The sequence below is a fragment of the Festucalex cinctus genome, chromosome 14 (assembly GCF_051991245.1).
Source record: "Festucalex cinctus isolate MCC-2025b chromosome 14, RoL_Fcin_1.0, whole genome shotgun sequence".
In the NCBI taxonomy this organism is placed as follows: domain Eukaryota; kingdom Metazoa; phylum Chordata; class Actinopteri; order Syngnathiformes; family Syngnathidae; genus Festucalex; species Festucalex cinctus.
The window spans coordinates 16,355,305-16,373,350 of NC_135424.1; the positions used below are offsets into that span (position 1 = coordinate 16,355,305).

Below are 18,046 nucleotides of genomic sequence, written 5' to 3' on the forward strand. Positions count from 1 at the left end.
ATACACAATTTTATGTTCATCCAAAACAAAACAAAACAAAAAACAAAACAAAACAAAACAACAACAACAACAACAACAAAACAATTTAGCAGTCTAATCAGTCTCAAATTATTTGTTTTTATGTTACTTTTGACACTACTATACTTATATATTCATTAATGGACTTCATTATTTGTTTACTTTGTAAAGTGTTATATTTTTCATCAATTTAGTACTGCTTTGATCCCTAAAAAGTAAAACAAACGATTATTTCTGTTAATCAAAAAATTGTTTGCAAGTATCTCTTGAAATGAGCTGTATTTATTTTTATTTTATTTTTTTGAGGAAGTGTGAAATATATTAAAACGTGGTTGGTTCAGTATGAAACGTGAACGTGTGTTCTGTTCGATTAAAGTGCAACAACCAGTAGAGGGCGCCACACACCACGAATCAACTACATGAAAACAACATTCATTTTTCACTCTAAATTTTTTTTATCATTTGATAAATACACAACTTCAACACCATTTTAAAAACACCCAACACTTTATAATGGCAATGACAATCCGTGACAGTAGTATATTGAGAACACCCCCCCAAAAGTGTAACTAATGGTGAAAGCAAACCACAGTTCAAATTGACCCCCAATAAAATGTCAAGTGTCGCTTGTATCTGCATTTAGGTTTACAAAGTATGCTGTCATGCCAGTGGAATTCATTTGTAACATAAAAAAAAGTGGCCCGTCCAATCAATACAACACAACAGGAAGTTAAAAATCATGTGAGCCTCTCAGCACTACAGTCTTGGTGAAAGTCTGAATTGCATCTAACTATATACATTGATCTTTGGCATTGCACGTTTAATTTCCACAAACCATTTCATTCAAATACAGTGGATATGTTTTGTTTTTTAAAGGGAGTCATTAACCTGTGAAAAATAGCACAAAGCCTTTTTGGGTAGACAAGAGTTCCACATTTCGGTTTGTAATAGAGATTTTCAAATCTTTAGAATACTTTAAAATGTTATAACCATTTTTGTGGGATATTTCCTTTCACTGTATTTTTCATTAGGTCACAATGACATGGCTGGGGGCAGTTAAACACTTGAGGGGAGCCCATTTTCATTCAGTTTATCATTTCGAATTCGTAGTCATGAAGTGTAGAATTGAGGCAATTTGACTTTCAATGACTTAACGGTTAGGTTAACGGTTTCTTACAATAAGTCCCCAAAAGTTCATTTCCAGTATGTGTAGTGATTTAGTGTAGCATACATCTGGCTGTGGAGGTCCCTGCAGATCACATTTCTTACTCCAGTGGCCATATGATACTGGAACTATAGTATACAGTAGTATACTATAACATCATAGTCAAAACTTAATACTCACAGCTGTTGTCGATTTGGGATCAGCTCGCACATCACATTTTATCTCATGACCTTGAGTCAAACATTTCATTGAGAATTTAGATGATGTACTGTACACAACACTAGGTACATCAGCGCAATGAAATTGATCTGACTTTACAAAAGAAACTGTTTATTATCGTTGTTTGCGCTGACAGCTGTTCATACTGTATTAGATTATAGTGTAGGACTAGATGATAATATCCCTAGTCCTACACTATAATCTAATACTAATCTAATACAGTGAATCCAAACTGGCTTGTTCTAAATATAAGGCAGCACTTTTTAATAAAGCAGAACCTCCAAACTCGAATTTCACCAAACAATTTGTGAGAATTTAAAGAATTTGGAAGATCGCTGGCTTTTTATTTAGTCTTTTTTTTTTTTTATGATGTCACCACCAGATAAATGACAAAAAACAATATTACGGACTTTGGAGGTTCCACAGAAGCAGCTAGAATGGACATACATACATGTGTACCTAATGTTGTGGCCATTGAGTTTATTTACTAATTTTTGGGTCAGTCATCTTCATATTGAGGTATGAAATGTATGTCATCATTGTGTTGCTATGTTCAGTTTTTTTTTCCTCTCCAGGTTCATACTGTGCCCCCTTTAAAGTAGTACAGATTGGGCTCTCTCCCCCTTTCTTCATCTTTGTCCTATTTTCCTGTCAAAGAAACTCGTGACGCTGAGTAGAGGCTGTTTGTGACTGCAGACAAATTCCTTGTGTTTTCACATACTTAGTCAATACATCTGATTCTGATTCAAAAATAATCCTTCACATGAGACATCATGGAAAATGAAGGTGAACTACTTGATTAGCAATGGTGATGTCATTAAAGATGAATGTCAAATATGTGCCTTGGCTCAATAAATGTTGTCAAACACGAGCATAGAAGATGAAAAAACATGACCCACAAAGTGTTAATATTTGTAATGACCTCAGCCAGGATATTCACTGCACTTGTGGGCCAACTCTGCAGGCAGCAACAGAGGATACAGTGTTTTAAACCATGTGTGTGTTTTTGTGTCTCAAAGACAACATTAGCTTTCAATGATCGTCCACTCCCAATGTGAGGAACATGTCCAATCTGTTGTGGGCAGGATTATACTCTGTAGCGGAGGCGTTCAGGCGTATCAGACATCAGTGCTTTTAGGAAAACATCGGACAGACAAAATGGCCGCCACTCCTCTCCAAGACCACTTCTGCACAATATGGCTTAAAGTGTACAAAAATAAAGTTGCTATGTAACACAGCCCTGAGGTTTTTGTTGTCCACCAGTATCCACATTGGGACTTTCAAGCGGCAGCCGGACATCATCGTAATTCTTCGTCCTCTGCCATGCCATGCTGTCACCTCGCAAGTTCCTGGACCCCCACCCTCAAAAACATACCAAGTCTCCAAAAAATATGGAGAATATTCTTCTTCTTCCACATATGGAAGGCTTTGATGGGTCTGGTGCCACCAGGGCGGCACAATCTTTTTGTCGCCACCGCGAGTCTCAGTGGTTCTTTTCCATCCAGTCCCAGCTATCATCGCTGTCCTTCCTGTTCCGCTCGGCCTCGATGATCTCACGATACCGCCGACGGAAGAAGCCCATCTGTCAAAAAACAACAAATATTCATGTTGGACTGCTGCAGTGTTATTTACGTTTACAGTACTTACAAAATTGCAAACTATTTGACAAATATTACACATATAAATATTACACTTTCTCGGTTAGATCTTAGCTTGGCAACTTTATGAAGATATGGTCATTTTCTGCCTCTCTTCCTTTTTGGGGCATTTTATGGCTTTTTTTTTTTTTTTTTTTTTTTTTTTACAATTGTGGCTAAATTTTGCTATCAATTTTCTGATATTTTTGGCAATTTTGAGGGCATTTTATGGTCATTTTTGGGGGCTTTCTTCTTTTGTTTTGGGAAATTTTATAGTTACTTTTTGAACGTTTTCATTTCTGCCTTTTTTAAAATATTGTATTATTTATCTATTTATTTATTTATTTATTTATTTTATTTTTATTTATTTGTAATTTTTTTTTTTCATTTCCAAAGACGTTTTATTGGAAATTTTCTGCCTTTCTGATTTTGTTTTTGGACATTTTATGGTTATTTTTTTAAACGTTTTCTTTTCTGCCAATTACATATATATATATATTTTTTTTTTAATTTGCTTTTCCTCTTTTGGACATTTTATGGTCACTTTTTTTAGTTTTTTGACATTTTTTTTTTCTTTTTCAACTACCTTTTGTCTCTGACAATTGAGAAATTTGCACTAGTCTGACCTTTTTGAATATTTAATTATTATTTTTTAAATCTAAATCATGAATTAATTTAAAGAATGTTTTATCTATAAAAAATAATAATAAAAAAAATAGCCATAAAGAGCCATAGGAGAGGGACTAAAGAGCCACAGGTTAAGTTATGGCAATATGACCTCTGAGTATTGCAATATTAGCTATGGAGTCCCGCAGGGATCAATACTTGTCCCTCTGTTGTTTACCATCTACATGCCTCTGCTTGGTGATATGATACAAAAATATATAATTAATACTGACACGAGTTAATAATAACAAAACACACAGACAATGCCTTTGACAGAAAGTACAATCATGAAGTTTTTTACCTTCCAGAGCAGCACAGCCAGGAGCAAAAAGATGAGAATCCCCACCAGCAGACTGATGGCAATGATCCAGCCCACCACGTAGCCTCGGGGCTCCTGACTGTGCAACGCCTCGAAGATCAGCTGTAACACATGTTCATGCACTTAAGGTCAAGCTTGTTAATGATGTTAATAAAGATTACTAGTTCATGTGCATCGTATCAATATTACATCAGTACATGATGTATTTTCATGTTCAAAGACAGTTCTTGAGCTGAAAAGTATTTCTGATAAATGAAGGTGGTTTTCGGTGACCATTTCCTAATATGTAACTTAATATTTTCAATGTTTCATCGAAATGATCACACATGTTAAGGGCATGAACGTTCATCAACTTAGGTCAGAGTATCTCTAAATCATCCACTCCCTTTTAAATTTAGAGTCTCCACATATCAAAACTAAATTTTCCTTCCAGCTCATAGGTTTAGGTTGCGTCCCACTGCATTGACCTCCTGGATCATCCATCTTTGTCAGCAAGTCCAAAAAGCTGCTTTTTGCATGGACTTAACAGAAACCAATTCTTGGAATGTTGTTTAATGGTCTCATATTTACTTCTGATTCCACCAGTTAGATGAGAGTGTTTGCTTCATTTCCAACATGATTACTTTGATTGCTTTCATGTATTTACACTGCATTAGCTTGAGTGAAAAATAGCATTCTTCTGAAACAACTTAGCTTGTGTTTATGTTAGCATGCAGGCATCAAATGGAAGCTCACAAGATGCATTTATTTATTTATGCAAAAATGATCTCAAACAAATGCAAATTTTGCCAGGCCCACAGGAACGATCAGCAAGACGTCATCATAAAGGCAGCTGCCTGCCTCTGAAGTGCGAGATGGCGAGAGGACATAAAATGCAGATAATCTCTTTTGAAAAATTTCTCAGATTAACACCTTCCCCCAACTCATAGTGCTGGAATTCAACAACTGCATGGCCAGAAAAATGCTCTTCTCTGGACCTGCAATCTGCTCAATGTGAGGTTCAACGTCGAGTTCATACATCACGGGTTTACGTTGGTGTGTTTACATAAAATAAGTGACGTGAAACCAGCTGCAAATAATGCAACCTGTGACCACCAATCAGACTTTGTACTGGATGTGAGCATGTCTGAAGCTCAGGGTCAGAAAGCCTGCTGCTTGGGCACTAATGTAATGATTTGAGAGATGCTACCTAGAGCATTCTGGGTGCTCAATTTAATCATGACTGATCTTCTGAGCCATTCAGTCAGTCAGCAACCAACAGCGGGGGGAAGCGCCTTGTTTATGTACGCGACCACCACATACTGAAGGGCCCCAGCTGCTGTGTGCACGGCTCAACACATTATATCTGACAGAGGACTTAGATTTTTATGTGGATTTAGACCAGGGGTGTCCAAACTTTTTGGATTGAGGGCCACATATAGAACTTAAAAATTCTTAAAATTATATCTTATTTATATTTTCTAGTTCATTTGATAGTTACGAATTTTTCAAGATTTTGGGGTGGATACAGTCTATAGTTACTTGAGGATCAATAATGTGATATCTTTGACACAGCACAGAAAGTTTGAGAAACTATTTTTTGCTTCTAAAATCAGTGCTTTGAAGAGAAATTGTGTTATTATAAATAGCTTGTGTATATTTTTGCATATTTAGATAAGCTCTGCCTAGATTGGCTGGCAACCAGTCGAGGGTGTAACCTGCCTACTGCTCGAAGCCAGTTGGGATATATAGAAAAGCAAATAGAAAAGCTCTGTAGTATAAAAATTATTTTATTAGTAGTGGCATTTTTTTTTTAACACCCTGCCGTCTCCCTCTACCCTCCTCCGTTTTTTTTTTTAACCTTAGCCTTACTGGCTGTGTTAGATGTCACTTTAAGTATATGCTGTGGGCCTCTGAATTCATTTGCTCCCAAAAACGTACAAATACGTTCTATTTAAAAATTTTTAAGTTTCCCAAAGATGTATTTCTACGTTTTGTTTTTTTTGTTTTATGCTAGAGCACACAGAAGGCTTTGATGCAGCCCCTCAACTGCAAAGAACGGTTGAAGAAATGGTAGTTATTACACAAATGGCCAGCAGGTGGCAGCAGAGCAAAGAAGATCAACCAGGGCCATGTTGAAAAAAGCGTAATTACTCATAATTCTAAATAAGATTTATGAATAATGGTGAAACTTAGCTATATTCTAATGATAATTGCTGCAAAATGGAAACAGATAGAAATATACTTTTTTTCTTGATGAAAGAAGAGACTTTAATCTTCTTTTGGTAGGTTCCATGTTTGTATAGCAATAGAACACAATATTCTGTGGGCCTTGCAAAATCAGTCAAAATCCAGTAAAACAGCTGGGAATGGAGGGGGTTGCTGAGAGTGAGTTAAAAATAGATGGTGGACCACAAATATATAAAAATAAGAGGGCTATCAATTGAAAAGGTCTATTTATTTGTCCATCCATTCATATTCTATAGCGTTTGTCCTCATTTCCAGACTGGTTGCTATTCAAACGTACAATTCGCTTAAAACATTTCCCACAACATGAACCGATGTTTCATTTTGGTGAGGTTTGAAGGTATGCATCTCCCGAGAGTTTCAAAGCCACAAACCTCACTGTGAACATTTCTCATTGGAGTTTAAGTAAACATATTTTCACAGCAGCCTCTTCTGTTGGTTATAAAAAAACAAATGAAATGGAAAAAAAATGGTATATGTTCAGCATATTTATACTCACAGAGATGTCTTCTGGCAGGCCTTTGGGCACCTCCACCGTCCTGTCATTTACTTGCACATGGCCTCGTGTCACAAACTGGATCATAGAGGAACTATCCTGCAAAAAAAATAAAAAATACAGAATTGTAGTGAGCATTTGGTGAAGGTCACAACAACTTGCAAGCGACTGACTTGTGGTGGTCAACCACTTCTTACCGTCTTTAGAATTTCAGTATTGAGTAAAAGTTTGATGTCTATATTCAAAGCTTCTTCTTTCAGCTGCGGCCCCAGGCTGCAGGAGATGGTCATGCACGCTCTTCCCGGCCGGTCACAGTCCTGATACAGATAGAAGAGGAAACTGGTTGAACAGACAAGATGAGTCATGTAATTGTGAGCATGGTGCAAACTTACCAAGACTTTACGGCCTGATTTGGTGAAAAAGGCAAATATAGTGTGGAAGATGCTCTCACGATCCTGAGGGATTGTGCAAGGTGTCGGGTTCTTATGTGGGGTGCAGTTTCCTCGGTTGTCAGCCACCTGAAAAAGAAAGGGACAAAAAAGATTAATAGGGAAGGGAAGATGTTTCCTTATTGAGCATCAGAAAATCAAATTGATATCATCTTAGAAGGAAATGAGCTAGAATCAATTAGTTGCAAAAACTTTCCGAAAAAGCTTTCCAAAATTTTAACTGAGCAGATTTTGGTTTTAATTCAACTTGGTGTACTATTCGATAGTGATGACACAACACTAGATCTCAAATTGTAGGTCAACTGGAGAAGGGGTTTAGGGACTATGGCCAGACGAATTTTCACATTTTCGTCCATTGAACCCTTGTACCTTAAGGAACTTTGTTGGGAATTCAACAAGGATTCCAAATCTGCAGTCTTTTAGATTTTAGTAGCCTTTTATTTAAGTTCACCTAGATGAACACATGACCTTAACAAAAGGTCAAAAGGTTACTAATATATCGTCAGCGCTATGTGAAAAACTCTTTATTTCTATTTTTTAGATGAAGCGTTCAGTTTCATCGCAAAAACGTGAAAAAAAAATGGGCACATTTTTTAGATGAAACTGAATGCAAACATCCTAAAAACATTTAAAAAAAATAAAAAATAAAATGGACATTGGTATTTTTCAAATAGCAGCAACTATATGCACACATTTGGAATCCTTGTAGAATTACTAACAATACCTGTTTTGTGATGATTAACTTCGTCGTTCTGAGATATTAGGGTTCAAAGGAAGGTGGCCACGCCCCTTTTTGACAAAAATTTCAAAATTCGGTGGACCACAGCTCCCATACCCCTGCTCCGATTGACCTAAAATTTGAGATTTAGTGTTGTGCCGTCACTATCAACAAGTACACCATGTTTCACTCAAATCTAAATCTGCTTGGTTAAACCAAATGGGTAATTTGGCATGACTCCATTGGGAAAGTAGGATGTTTTCCCAAAGGACAAGCTGCACCCTTCCTAAACATAATGTATCTTATATAGAGTGATTTAGAAGCAGCTGGTTTACAGCTCAAGCCCCCCTCAGGGAATACGTCCCCATTTCCCCTCTCTTCAGGTGAACCTCTCCCATTGTCAGGGCGTGAATCATCAAGAAAACTCTTAAAACTGACTTAATAATAAATATAGCAGACTCTCAATTACCCCACCACAATCAATGCACAGTATACTAGACGCTTTTATATATAAAATCCAACATACTGTATGAATGAGCCCTTTTTTCAAACGTGCGCTCTGCTACCACCCAGCACGCCAGACCGCGCACTTTACGACATCGCTTTCTCATGTGCTGCCTTCATCCTGCCATCGCTGCCGGGATGATTCATCGGCCCTAAACCTGCTGGATTCTTCCCCGGGAAAACCCTATTTACACGTCAAATAAGCAAGATTGAGGGATTTGCGTGGAAAACTCGAAACATATGGATGGGGCAGGAGCTACGAAAGTGGATGTCATAATCAAAACGAATGGATGTGTAAAAAGTAATCATATATGGCCAGGAAATACAAGTGTGCAACTTGTCTGGTCGACAATTTGAAGGTGTTTTGATATGTGGTCCCAAGCTAAGGATGGTATGGCGCAGTAGCCCGCTCCACAGGTGTCCCTTTCCCATTCCGTGCAGGCTGTCTGATCCCTTACAAGTGATTCCAGATGGGCTCAAGCAGGGTGGGATATAGCCAACCCCGTCCACCCATTCATAGTAAATTAACAGCTTGAGCTACCCCATGATCTACCTCAATGAAAGGGTTAAGAAAATATCCAAGCCAACTGGGGATATTATGTTCCTTTATCTAAATGCAAAATGTTGTGAAAGCAAACGATTGGCTAGCTTCAGTAGCAACATCAACAGTTTGACTTTTCGCCTCAACACCCAGCTGCGCCACCGCAAGAAGTCAGACAGACAATGAGCTAAAGATGTGGCTGGCTGCAGGTGAATAAACAAACAATCAATGGTTTGGTCTGGAAATTCAATCAGTGTCGCCATGCACCTGTGTCTCAACAATGTGGAACATATCAGCGCCATTGCCAGCCAGCCGGTTGGGTATTCTGATGTCCACAGTGGAGCCTGGCAGCCGGCTGGGCCCGTTATTTATCACCTGGAGCACATGGAGAAGAAAAGACATGAGCACACACGGGAATATAAATAAACACAGATGACGTGTGCGTGTGTACCTGGAAAGTGACATTGAGAGGCTGGAAGCTGCACTCCATGCCTTCAAGCTGGACGAAGCGCGAGGCGTCGATGGAGTTTCCATACACAAACGAGCTCGGTGTCACCACACTGCAGGAGAAGTCATGTTTACATTTTATTTTATTTTTTTTTACACAAGTGTGTGATTCATAGCAGGATTAGCGCTATATGAGCACCCCTGTATACTGTAGTAGTTGAGATAAGAGCCAGATGCGCTCTGACGCCTCCCTTTGCGTTACATACAGCAGACAAAGCAGCCTTATCAGATGTCAAAGTTCTGGCGGATTTAAGCCGTTTTACATCTCTCTCCCTTTCGCCCCGTGATAAAACATTCCCAGATAAGGCCTTTCATGTTGATGTGTGACAACAGTCAGTACTCCCTTATTTCCTGAGAGCCAGCAAGCAGGCACTCATGCTATATGGCTATTCTGCAAGTTTAAGGTATTAGAATTAATATTGTGTGTTTTTCATTTATTTTTTATTGTTCTTACCCGGTGATTGTCGTGTCAGTCTCATGAATCAGTGGGATGGACAGATCCAGAAAGTTGTCATTGAGTTTGTGCTCCGGATTGGCACTAAAACAAACAAAGATGCTATCCAGTTAAAGGGGAAGTCAACCCAACAATTTTCTTTACAATAATCTGTTCTATACAGCCCCACTAGTCTAAAGATTGTATTCTTATTACTGCCTTTGTGGAATACGAATATAGCATCAAAATCCACCCACTATTATCTCGGCAGCCATTTTGCCACTTGCTGTCCACTCAAAATGATATTACAAATGCTCAGCTAACGGCCAATCATGATTCAGCCTGCAAACATCACATGACTAAACTCAGAATACAGGTAAGCCGTGATTGATCATTAACGCTGAGTAACTGTGATGTCATTTTCAGTTTGACAGTAAGTGTCAAAATGGCCTCTCCCTGAGATGGTTTAAAAATGGGTGCATTTGACTGCTCAATTCATACTCCACAAACATATTTATCAAGATGTCATATTAAGACTAGTGGGAGTGTGTACAATATATTCTTGTAAAGAATTCATTTGTGTTTAATTCCCCTTTTAAGAATTTAAAACACATCATGCATACATTACAAACTAAAATAGCAGTTGCAATCTAACCATAACAAATGTATTGTTAAAATGGGAAGTCAACCCCCCATTTTTTTTATTTTTTTATTTTATTTTATTTTACAATAATCTGTTCTATGCAGCCCCACTGGTCTAAATATGGTATTCTGGTTAATACTGCTGCAATTGGCTGGCAACCAGTTCAGGGTGTACCCTGCCTACTGCCCGAAGCTGGCTGGGATAGGCTCCAACATCCACACGACCCTTGTGAGGAATAAGAAAATGAAATGAAGAAAATGGATGCATGGATGGACGGTTAATACTGCATTAGTGGAATATGAGTTAAGCAGCAAAATCCAGCCCTTTTTATCCATCTCAGGGGGCGGCCATTTTGCCACTTGCTGTCGACTGAAGATGACATCACTGTTGCTCAGGTAACAACCAATCACAGCACAGCTTCAGAAAACAAGTGAGCTGTGATTGGTCGTTGCCTGTGTCATGGTTCGGTTCTCAGCCCTGTTGTGCTCTTGTGTGTGTGTTTTCAGTGCCAATTACGAGGGGGGCGTTTCCCAGCCCCACACCTGCATCAAGTTGGCAATCAAGACTTTAAAAGGACTCCTAGCAGCACTGCACGCTGTCGGATTATTATTTGCTCATCTTCGTGTCCAAGTGTTCTCCGCGTTTCCTTGTTGGTAAAGTTTTTTGAATCTGCCGTCGTCTTTAGTTTACTTATATTCACGTGTGTGTTTCCGCGTCGCCTTTTGTTGTTATTCTCGTGTGACTGATTCCGTGTACATTTCGTGTCGTCCTTGCCGGGTGCAAGTGATTTAAGTTTTTCTAGTCCTTGCTGTTAGCAAGTGTTTTTTGTTACGTTAGTTCTCCTTGCCGTTTGCAAGCGATTTTGGTTATGTCAGTTTTCCTTGCAGTTGCAAGCGCTTTTTGTTACATTCGTGTTCCCTGCCTTTTGCAGGAGTTTTGTGTTTTCCAATTCCTCCTTGCCTTTTGCAAGTGTCCTTTGTTACTGCCGTGTCCCTCGCCTGTGTGCAGGGGCACCGCTGAAAATTTCGTTGTCTTGCCTGCGCGCAAGCTTTGTGCTTTCGGTTTTTCCAAAAGAATAAATCGAGGTTGTTTTCCTCCTCCGAGCCTGCCTTTTTGGGATCTGTTCTTTATCGACTCGGTCGAGTCCTTACAGAATAATCCGACCATGGATCCCGCCGACTCGGAGAAGGTGAGACAGGCGTTGGCCAGCCAGGGGCAACGGGTTGGGCAAACCGAGACCACCTTGGTAGGACTCCAAGAGGTGGTAGGCAGGCTTGCTCACCGGTGCGAGCAGATGTTCGCGAGGCTCGAGCAGCTCGGTTCCCGCGGAGTACTAGACTCGGAACTTCTGCGAACGGACTCAGCCACGTTGGCTTCCCCAGCAGCTCCAAGGGAACCCGTTTTGCCCCACCCGTCGCGCTATGACGGACAGCCGGGTGGTTGCGGTCAGTTCTTGCATCAATGTTCGCTTATTTTCGACCAGCAACCGTATACCTACGCTCGTGACCCATCTAAGATTGCTTTTATTATGAGCCTCCTGTCTGGTCAAGCCGCTACATGGGCGATGGTGGTGAGCAACTCACGACCAGACCTCCGGTCCTCCTTCCCGATTTTTGTTTCTGAATTTCAACGTGTGTTCGACCATCCAGTCAAGGGGAAGGAGGCCGGAGGTCGGTTGTTAGACTTAGTGCAAGGAGAAAGATCCGTCGCTGACTACTCGATCATGTTTCGTATTCTGGCCGCGGAGAGCGGATTTGATGACTGTGCTTTGCGAAGTATCTTTCGTCGGGGATTGAATTCTGTACTCAAAGATGAACTGGCGGTCCGTGACGATACGAACTCTCTCGAGGGACTTATTGAGCTCACCATTCGGTTGGACAACCGCTTACAAGAGCGGCACCGAGAGCGAATCAGTGAGCGGCATGGGCCATCCGCCAACCCCCGCATGACTGGACTCAGCCTTGTCGACCACGCGGAAGCACGTTCCCTTCCGGGCACCCCAGCTGGCACAGGGGAGCCCATGCAGGTCGGAGGTGGACGCCTGCATCCCGAGGAGCGCCGCCGTCGGTGGCTCACGGGAGCCTGTCTCTATTGTGGTCAACCAGGGCATCGGGTGGCTTCCTGCCCCGCGAAACCACAACGTCGGACACAACCGACCACACGACTGGGGGGACGTGCCAAGGAGACCCAGGAGTCCGGAATTGACTCGAACCAGGGTAAGCACTTACCGGGGAGAACCGAACCCAGCCTTTCGTGTAGGACTAGTGGTGGGATTCGACGGTTAGAATTGTCAGGGGAATTGTCCGATGGCGGTATGAATCTAAAGATTAAGGCACTCATAGATTCGGGGGCCGACGATTGTTTCGTCGACCCGTGTGTGGTCGAGGCGTTGGGGAGCACGGTGGAACCATTAGAAAAGGTTAAGGAGGTTTTTGACCTCGATGGGCGGTTACTAGCACAGGTCCGTCATGTTACCGGTCCACTTACCTTGAGACTGTCGGGGAATCATGTTGAGAAAAGGAGTTTTTTCGTTATGCCATCCCGCGCTGCTCCGCTAGTATTGGGGCTCCCTTGGCTAAAGACTCATAATCCCGACATCGATTGGGATAAGCCCGCGTTGGAGAACTGGAGTCCTTTCTGCCACGCCCACTGTTTGCGGTCGGCAGAAGGGACAACCACGGTGCCGGTAAGTCCGGCTCCAGAAGCTCTTTGCCTCGATCAGGTTCCGGAGGAATATCATGACTTAGGGAAGGTGTTTAGTAAGGACCGTGCCCAAGCTTTGCCGCCCCATAGACCATACGATTGTGCGATTGAACTGATCCCCAATGCGCCACTTCCGAGTTCGCGCCTGTATCAAGTATCCCAGCCGGAACAAGAAGCCCTGCGGGAATATATCTCGAGTTCGCTGGCCAATGGTCAGATCCGTCCGTCCAAATCACCCGTGGGGGCGGGGTTCTTCTTTATAGAGAAGAAAGATAAGACCCTTCGTCCCTGTGTGGATTATCGGGGATTGAATGATATTACCATTAAGAATAAGTACCCGCTTCCGCTGTTGGACTCGGCATTTGCTCCGTTACAGTCTGCCCGAATCTTCTCCAAGTTAGATTTGCGTAGTGCATACCACTTAGTTCGCATCCGAGACGGAGATGAATGGAAGACCGCGTTCAAGACTCCCCTAGGGCATTTTGAGTATTGCGTCATGCCTTTCGGGTTAACGAATGCGCCCGCGGTGTTCCAGTGCCTAATTAACGATGTCCTCCGGGACATGTTGAATGTCTTTTGTTTTGTCTATTTAGACGACATTCTAATCTTCTCGCGAAACGAGCACGAGCACCGACAACATGTTCGCCTAGTTCTCCAGCGCCTATTGGAGAATCGACTCTACGTCAAAGCGGAAAAATGCGAGTTTCATTCGAAGTCTGTACAGTTCTTGGGCTTTATTATTGAGGGGGGGCAATTGCGAGCAGATCCGATTAAGACACAGGCCGTGGTCGAGTGGCCGAGTCCCACAACTCGTAAGCAGTTGCAACGGTTTTTGGGCTTCGCCAACTTTTATCGCCGGTTCATTAAGAATTATAGTTTACGGGCCGCCCCACTGACTAGATTAACGTCGAGCAAAGTTTCGTTTAGGTGGACACCTAGCGCCGAGAAGGCTTTCTCTGAACTTAAGCAGTTGTTCATAAATCCACCTGTATTGATCCACTCTAATACTGATCTCCCCTTTGTGGTCGAGGTTGACGCGTCGGATTCAGGAGTGGGGGCGGTCCTGTCCCAGCGGTCGCCAGAAGTTGGGAAGCTCCACCCCTGCGCCTTCTTCTCCAGGCGTCTAAGTCCAGCAGAGCGCAACTACGACGTGGGGAATCGGGAGTTATTGGCGATCGTCCTGGCGCTTCAAGAATGGAGACACTGGCTGGAGGGCGCAAAGGAACCTTTCCAAGTACTGACCGACCACAAGAACTTGGCGTACCTCCGGTCAGCTAAGAGACTCAACTCCAGACAGGCACGCTGGGCCCTACTCTTCACCCGATTCCACTTTGTCGTGGACTACCGCCAGGGTTCCCGGAACCAGAAGCCGGACGCTTTGTCCCGTATGCATGACGTGGCTTCTCCCGAGACGGGGACGGAACCTATTCTGCCAGAACGTTGTTTTGTGGGCGCGGTATGCTGGGAAGTGGAGAAGAGGGTCACGGAGGCACTGGAGGGAATCACCATCCCGGAGGACTGCCCAGCCGGGAGACTGTTTGTCCCGGACCCAGTGCGGGCGGAGGTCCTGCAATGGGGTCACCATTCGAGAGTCGCCTGTCATCCGGGTATTCATAGGACTCTCGCCCTAATCGGCCAACGGTTCTGGTGGCCGGAAATGAGGAAGGACATCACCGAGTTTATCAAGGCCTGCACCGCTTGTGCATGCGGGAAATCTTCCCACCAGCCTCCGGCGGGACTACTGCGGCCTCTACCCATTCCTTCGCGGCCGTGGTCCCACATTTCCCTAGACTTCGTCACTGGCCTCCCTAGGTCAAGAGGGAATACAGTAGTTTTGACCGTGGTGGACCGGTTCTCCAAGCTTACACATTTCATAGCTCTCTCCAAACTGCCTTCATCCTGGGAGACAGCACAACTCCTCATCCGGCACGTGTTCAGGCTACATGGACTGCCGGTGGACTTGGTGTCTGACCGTGGGCCGCAGTTCATAGCCCAGGTCTGGAGAAAATTTTGTAAACTGTTGGGAGCCACAGCCAGCTTGTCATCGGGGTATCACCCACAGACTAACGGCCAAACAGAAAGGGCCAATCAGGACCTGGAAGCCGCCCTCCGGTGTGTCTGCCTGCACAACCCCGAATCCTGGTCCACGCATCTACCCTGGATTGAGTACGCCACCAACACCTTGCCGTCTTCAGCTACGGGACACTCACCTTTCAGGGCGGCCTACGGGTACCAACCACCCCTGTTCCCTTCACAGGAGGGCTCCATAGAACTCCCATCGGTCCAACACCATCTACGGCGGGCTCACAAGGTGTGGCGGGAGACCAGAGCGGCGTTGTCCCGCACGGCTGACCGCAACAAAGAGATTGCTGATCGCCGGCGGCGGCCAGAGCCGGCTTACCGACCTGGGGACAAGGTTTGGCTCTCCTCCCGGGACCTGCGACTGGCTGGTGGGGCTAAGAAATTGGGTCCACGCTTCATTGGACCGTTCGAGATTCTCGCCATGATTAACCCTGTGACTGCAAAGCTCCGACTGCCCTTCTCCCTCAAAGTGCATCCAGTGTTCCACGTCTCCCTCCTTAAGCCTGTGACCCCCAGCCCACTGAATCCTCCCGCTCCTGCTCCGCCTCTTCCCAGGTTGGTCGATGGGGACCCTGTCTACACGGTCAAAGAAATTTTGGACTCAAGGTGCAGGGGCCGGGGCTTCCAGTACCTGGTCGACTGGGAGGGCTATGGACCTGAAGAGCGCCAGTGGATCCCCCGCTCCTGGATCCTTGACCCGTCTCTGCTCGACACGTTCTACGCTGCGCATCCTGATAAACCAGGTGGTCCGCCAAGGGGCGTCCGTTGAGGGGGGGGTACTGTCATGGTTCGGTTCTCAGCCCTGTTGTGCTCTTGTGTGTGTGTTTTCAGTGCCAATTACGAGGGGGGCGTTTCCCAGCCCCACACCTGCATCAAGTTGGCAATCAAGACTTTAAAAGGACTCCTAGCAGCACTGCACGCTGTCGGATTATTATTTGCTCATCTTCGTGTCCAAGTGTTCTCCGCGTTTCCTTGTTGGTAAAGTTTTTTGAATCTGCCGTCGTCTTTAGTTTACTTATATTCACGTGTGTGTTTCCGCGTCGCCTTTTGTTGTTATTCTCGTGTGATTGATTCCGTGTACATTTCGTGTCGTCCTTGCCGGGTGCAAGTGATTTAAGTTTTTCTAGTCCTTGCTGTTAGCAAGTGTTTTTTGTTACGTTAGTTCTCCTTGCCGTTTGCAAGCGATTTTGGTTATGTCAGTTTTCCTTGCAGTTGCAAGCGCTTTTTGTTACATTCGTGTTCCCTGCCTTTTGCAGGAGTTTTGTGTTTTCCAATTCCTCCTTGCCTTTTGCAAGTGTCCTTTGTTACTGCCGTGTCCCTCGCCTGTGTGCAGGGGCACCGCTGAAAATTTCGTTGTCTTGCCTGCGCGCAAGCTTTGTGCTTTCGGTTTTTCCAAAAGAATAAATCGAGGTTGTTTTCCTCCTCCGAGCCTGCCTTTTTGGGATCTGTTCTTTATCGACTCGGTCGAGTCCTTACAGCCTGAGCACTGATGGATTGATATCATCTTCAATCGACAGCAAGTGGCAAAATGGCCGCCCACTGATATGTATAAAAATGGCTGGATTTTGCTTCACAACTCGTATTCCACAAATGGAATATTAATCCGAATGTCATGTTTAGACTAGTGAGGTCACATATAACATAAATTATTGTCAAGAAACTTTTTAAGATTGACTTCCACTTTAATACATGATCATTACTTCTTTCAAATGCCACCATTTTTGATACAGCTCGTCTATCCTGATGGTTGGTTGGAACATACCTCTTTGCTTGCACCAAGAACTGCAAAGTGTCATTTTCCCCAGAGATCTGACTTGTGTCAAAAAGGGCCGCAAAATGATACTAAAGAAGACAAGCATAGAGAATACAAATATTTTGAGAATTCTGACTCCGTGAACCTCTTCACTGACACTGAGAATTTAATCACAACTTGCTAGGAGACACCTTAGTCTGTGCTCTCATGAAGGGAAATCCCACGCTGCATCGGAGGAAGTCCGAGTCGACAAGTTCACAGGAAATGCCCTTCTCTTCCTGCAAAAAGAGATAGACAGAGTCGTTGGGAAGCCAGACGGGCTGGAGACAGAGGAGGTGACACGGGAATTGTGAAAAGGAAGCCATTTCAAAGGCAAGACTCTAATCGTGACAGAGCAATCGCTTCTGATAGTGGGTGAAGTTTGTCAGTGGCAGCAAGACAATAGTGTTGGGACACCTGCACATTGCACCTTCAGCAAGTGAAAATAAAAGATTCTGGAAGACTTTCTACAAATTTGAAGAGTGTGTCAGTGGTCATCTTTGTTCGTTAAGTGGTATCTTTCTAACCTAAGTCAGCTCATCCAGTTGACATCTTTCAAATCTCACTCATCTCCAGTCACTTTGGGAGTTCCACAAGGTTCTGATCTTGGCCCCCTTTGTGTTTAGCTGGTATGCTGTATATTCTTCATGAATTGTTTAATTTTATACAAGTCCTACATTGTACAAAGAATGTACAAAGCAGAGATGGCACGCACTCACACATACACTAATCTTGGCGGGTGGGTAAGTTGGCCAAGCTCCAGGCTGCGTGTTTGGAAGCTTGTCTAAACAAAATGGAGCTCGACCGGCTGTACTGTGTAAACATTCAGGCCCTGACCCTGCGAGCAGTAAGGATTCTTTCAACCAAAGGTTCACTGGGAGGCTTTTTGGCCGAGCCTGTGTTGTGGACGAGGGCAGAGAGACAAAAC

General features: G+C 43.6%; 1 protein-coding gene across 1 annotated transcript in view; it reads right to left on the reverse strand.

Moving 5' to 3' along the window:
- Window positions 1-282: 282 nt before the first annotated feature.
- Window positions 283-18,046, reverse strand: part of itga9 (integrin, alpha 9) — a 56,986-nt gene continuing 39,222 nt past the window's right edge. The window contains exons 19-28 of the mRNA XM_077496095.1: window positions 17,271-17,357; window positions 17,089-17,168; window positions 9,920-10,003; window positions 9,410-9,518; window positions 9,226-9,333; window positions 7,139-7,264; window positions 6,944-7,063; window positions 6,750-6,845; window positions 4,007-4,126; window positions 283-2,984 (exon numbers count right to left, since the gene is read on the reverse strand). Coding sequence (XP_077352221.1) covers window positions 2,886-2,984; window positions 4,007-4,126; window positions 6,750-6,845; window positions 6,944-7,063; window positions 7,139-7,264; window positions 9,226-9,333; window positions 9,410-9,518; window positions 9,920-10,003; window positions 17,089-17,168; window positions 17,271-17,357 — 1,029 coding nt within the window. The 3' untranslated portion in view covers window positions 283-2,885. The remainder of the gene's footprint in view (window positions 2,985-4,006; window positions 4,127-6,749; window positions 6,846-6,943; window positions 7,064-7,138; window positions 7,265-9,225; window positions 9,334-9,409; window positions 9,519-9,919; window positions 10,004-17,088; window positions 17,169-17,270; window positions 17,358-18,046) is intronic.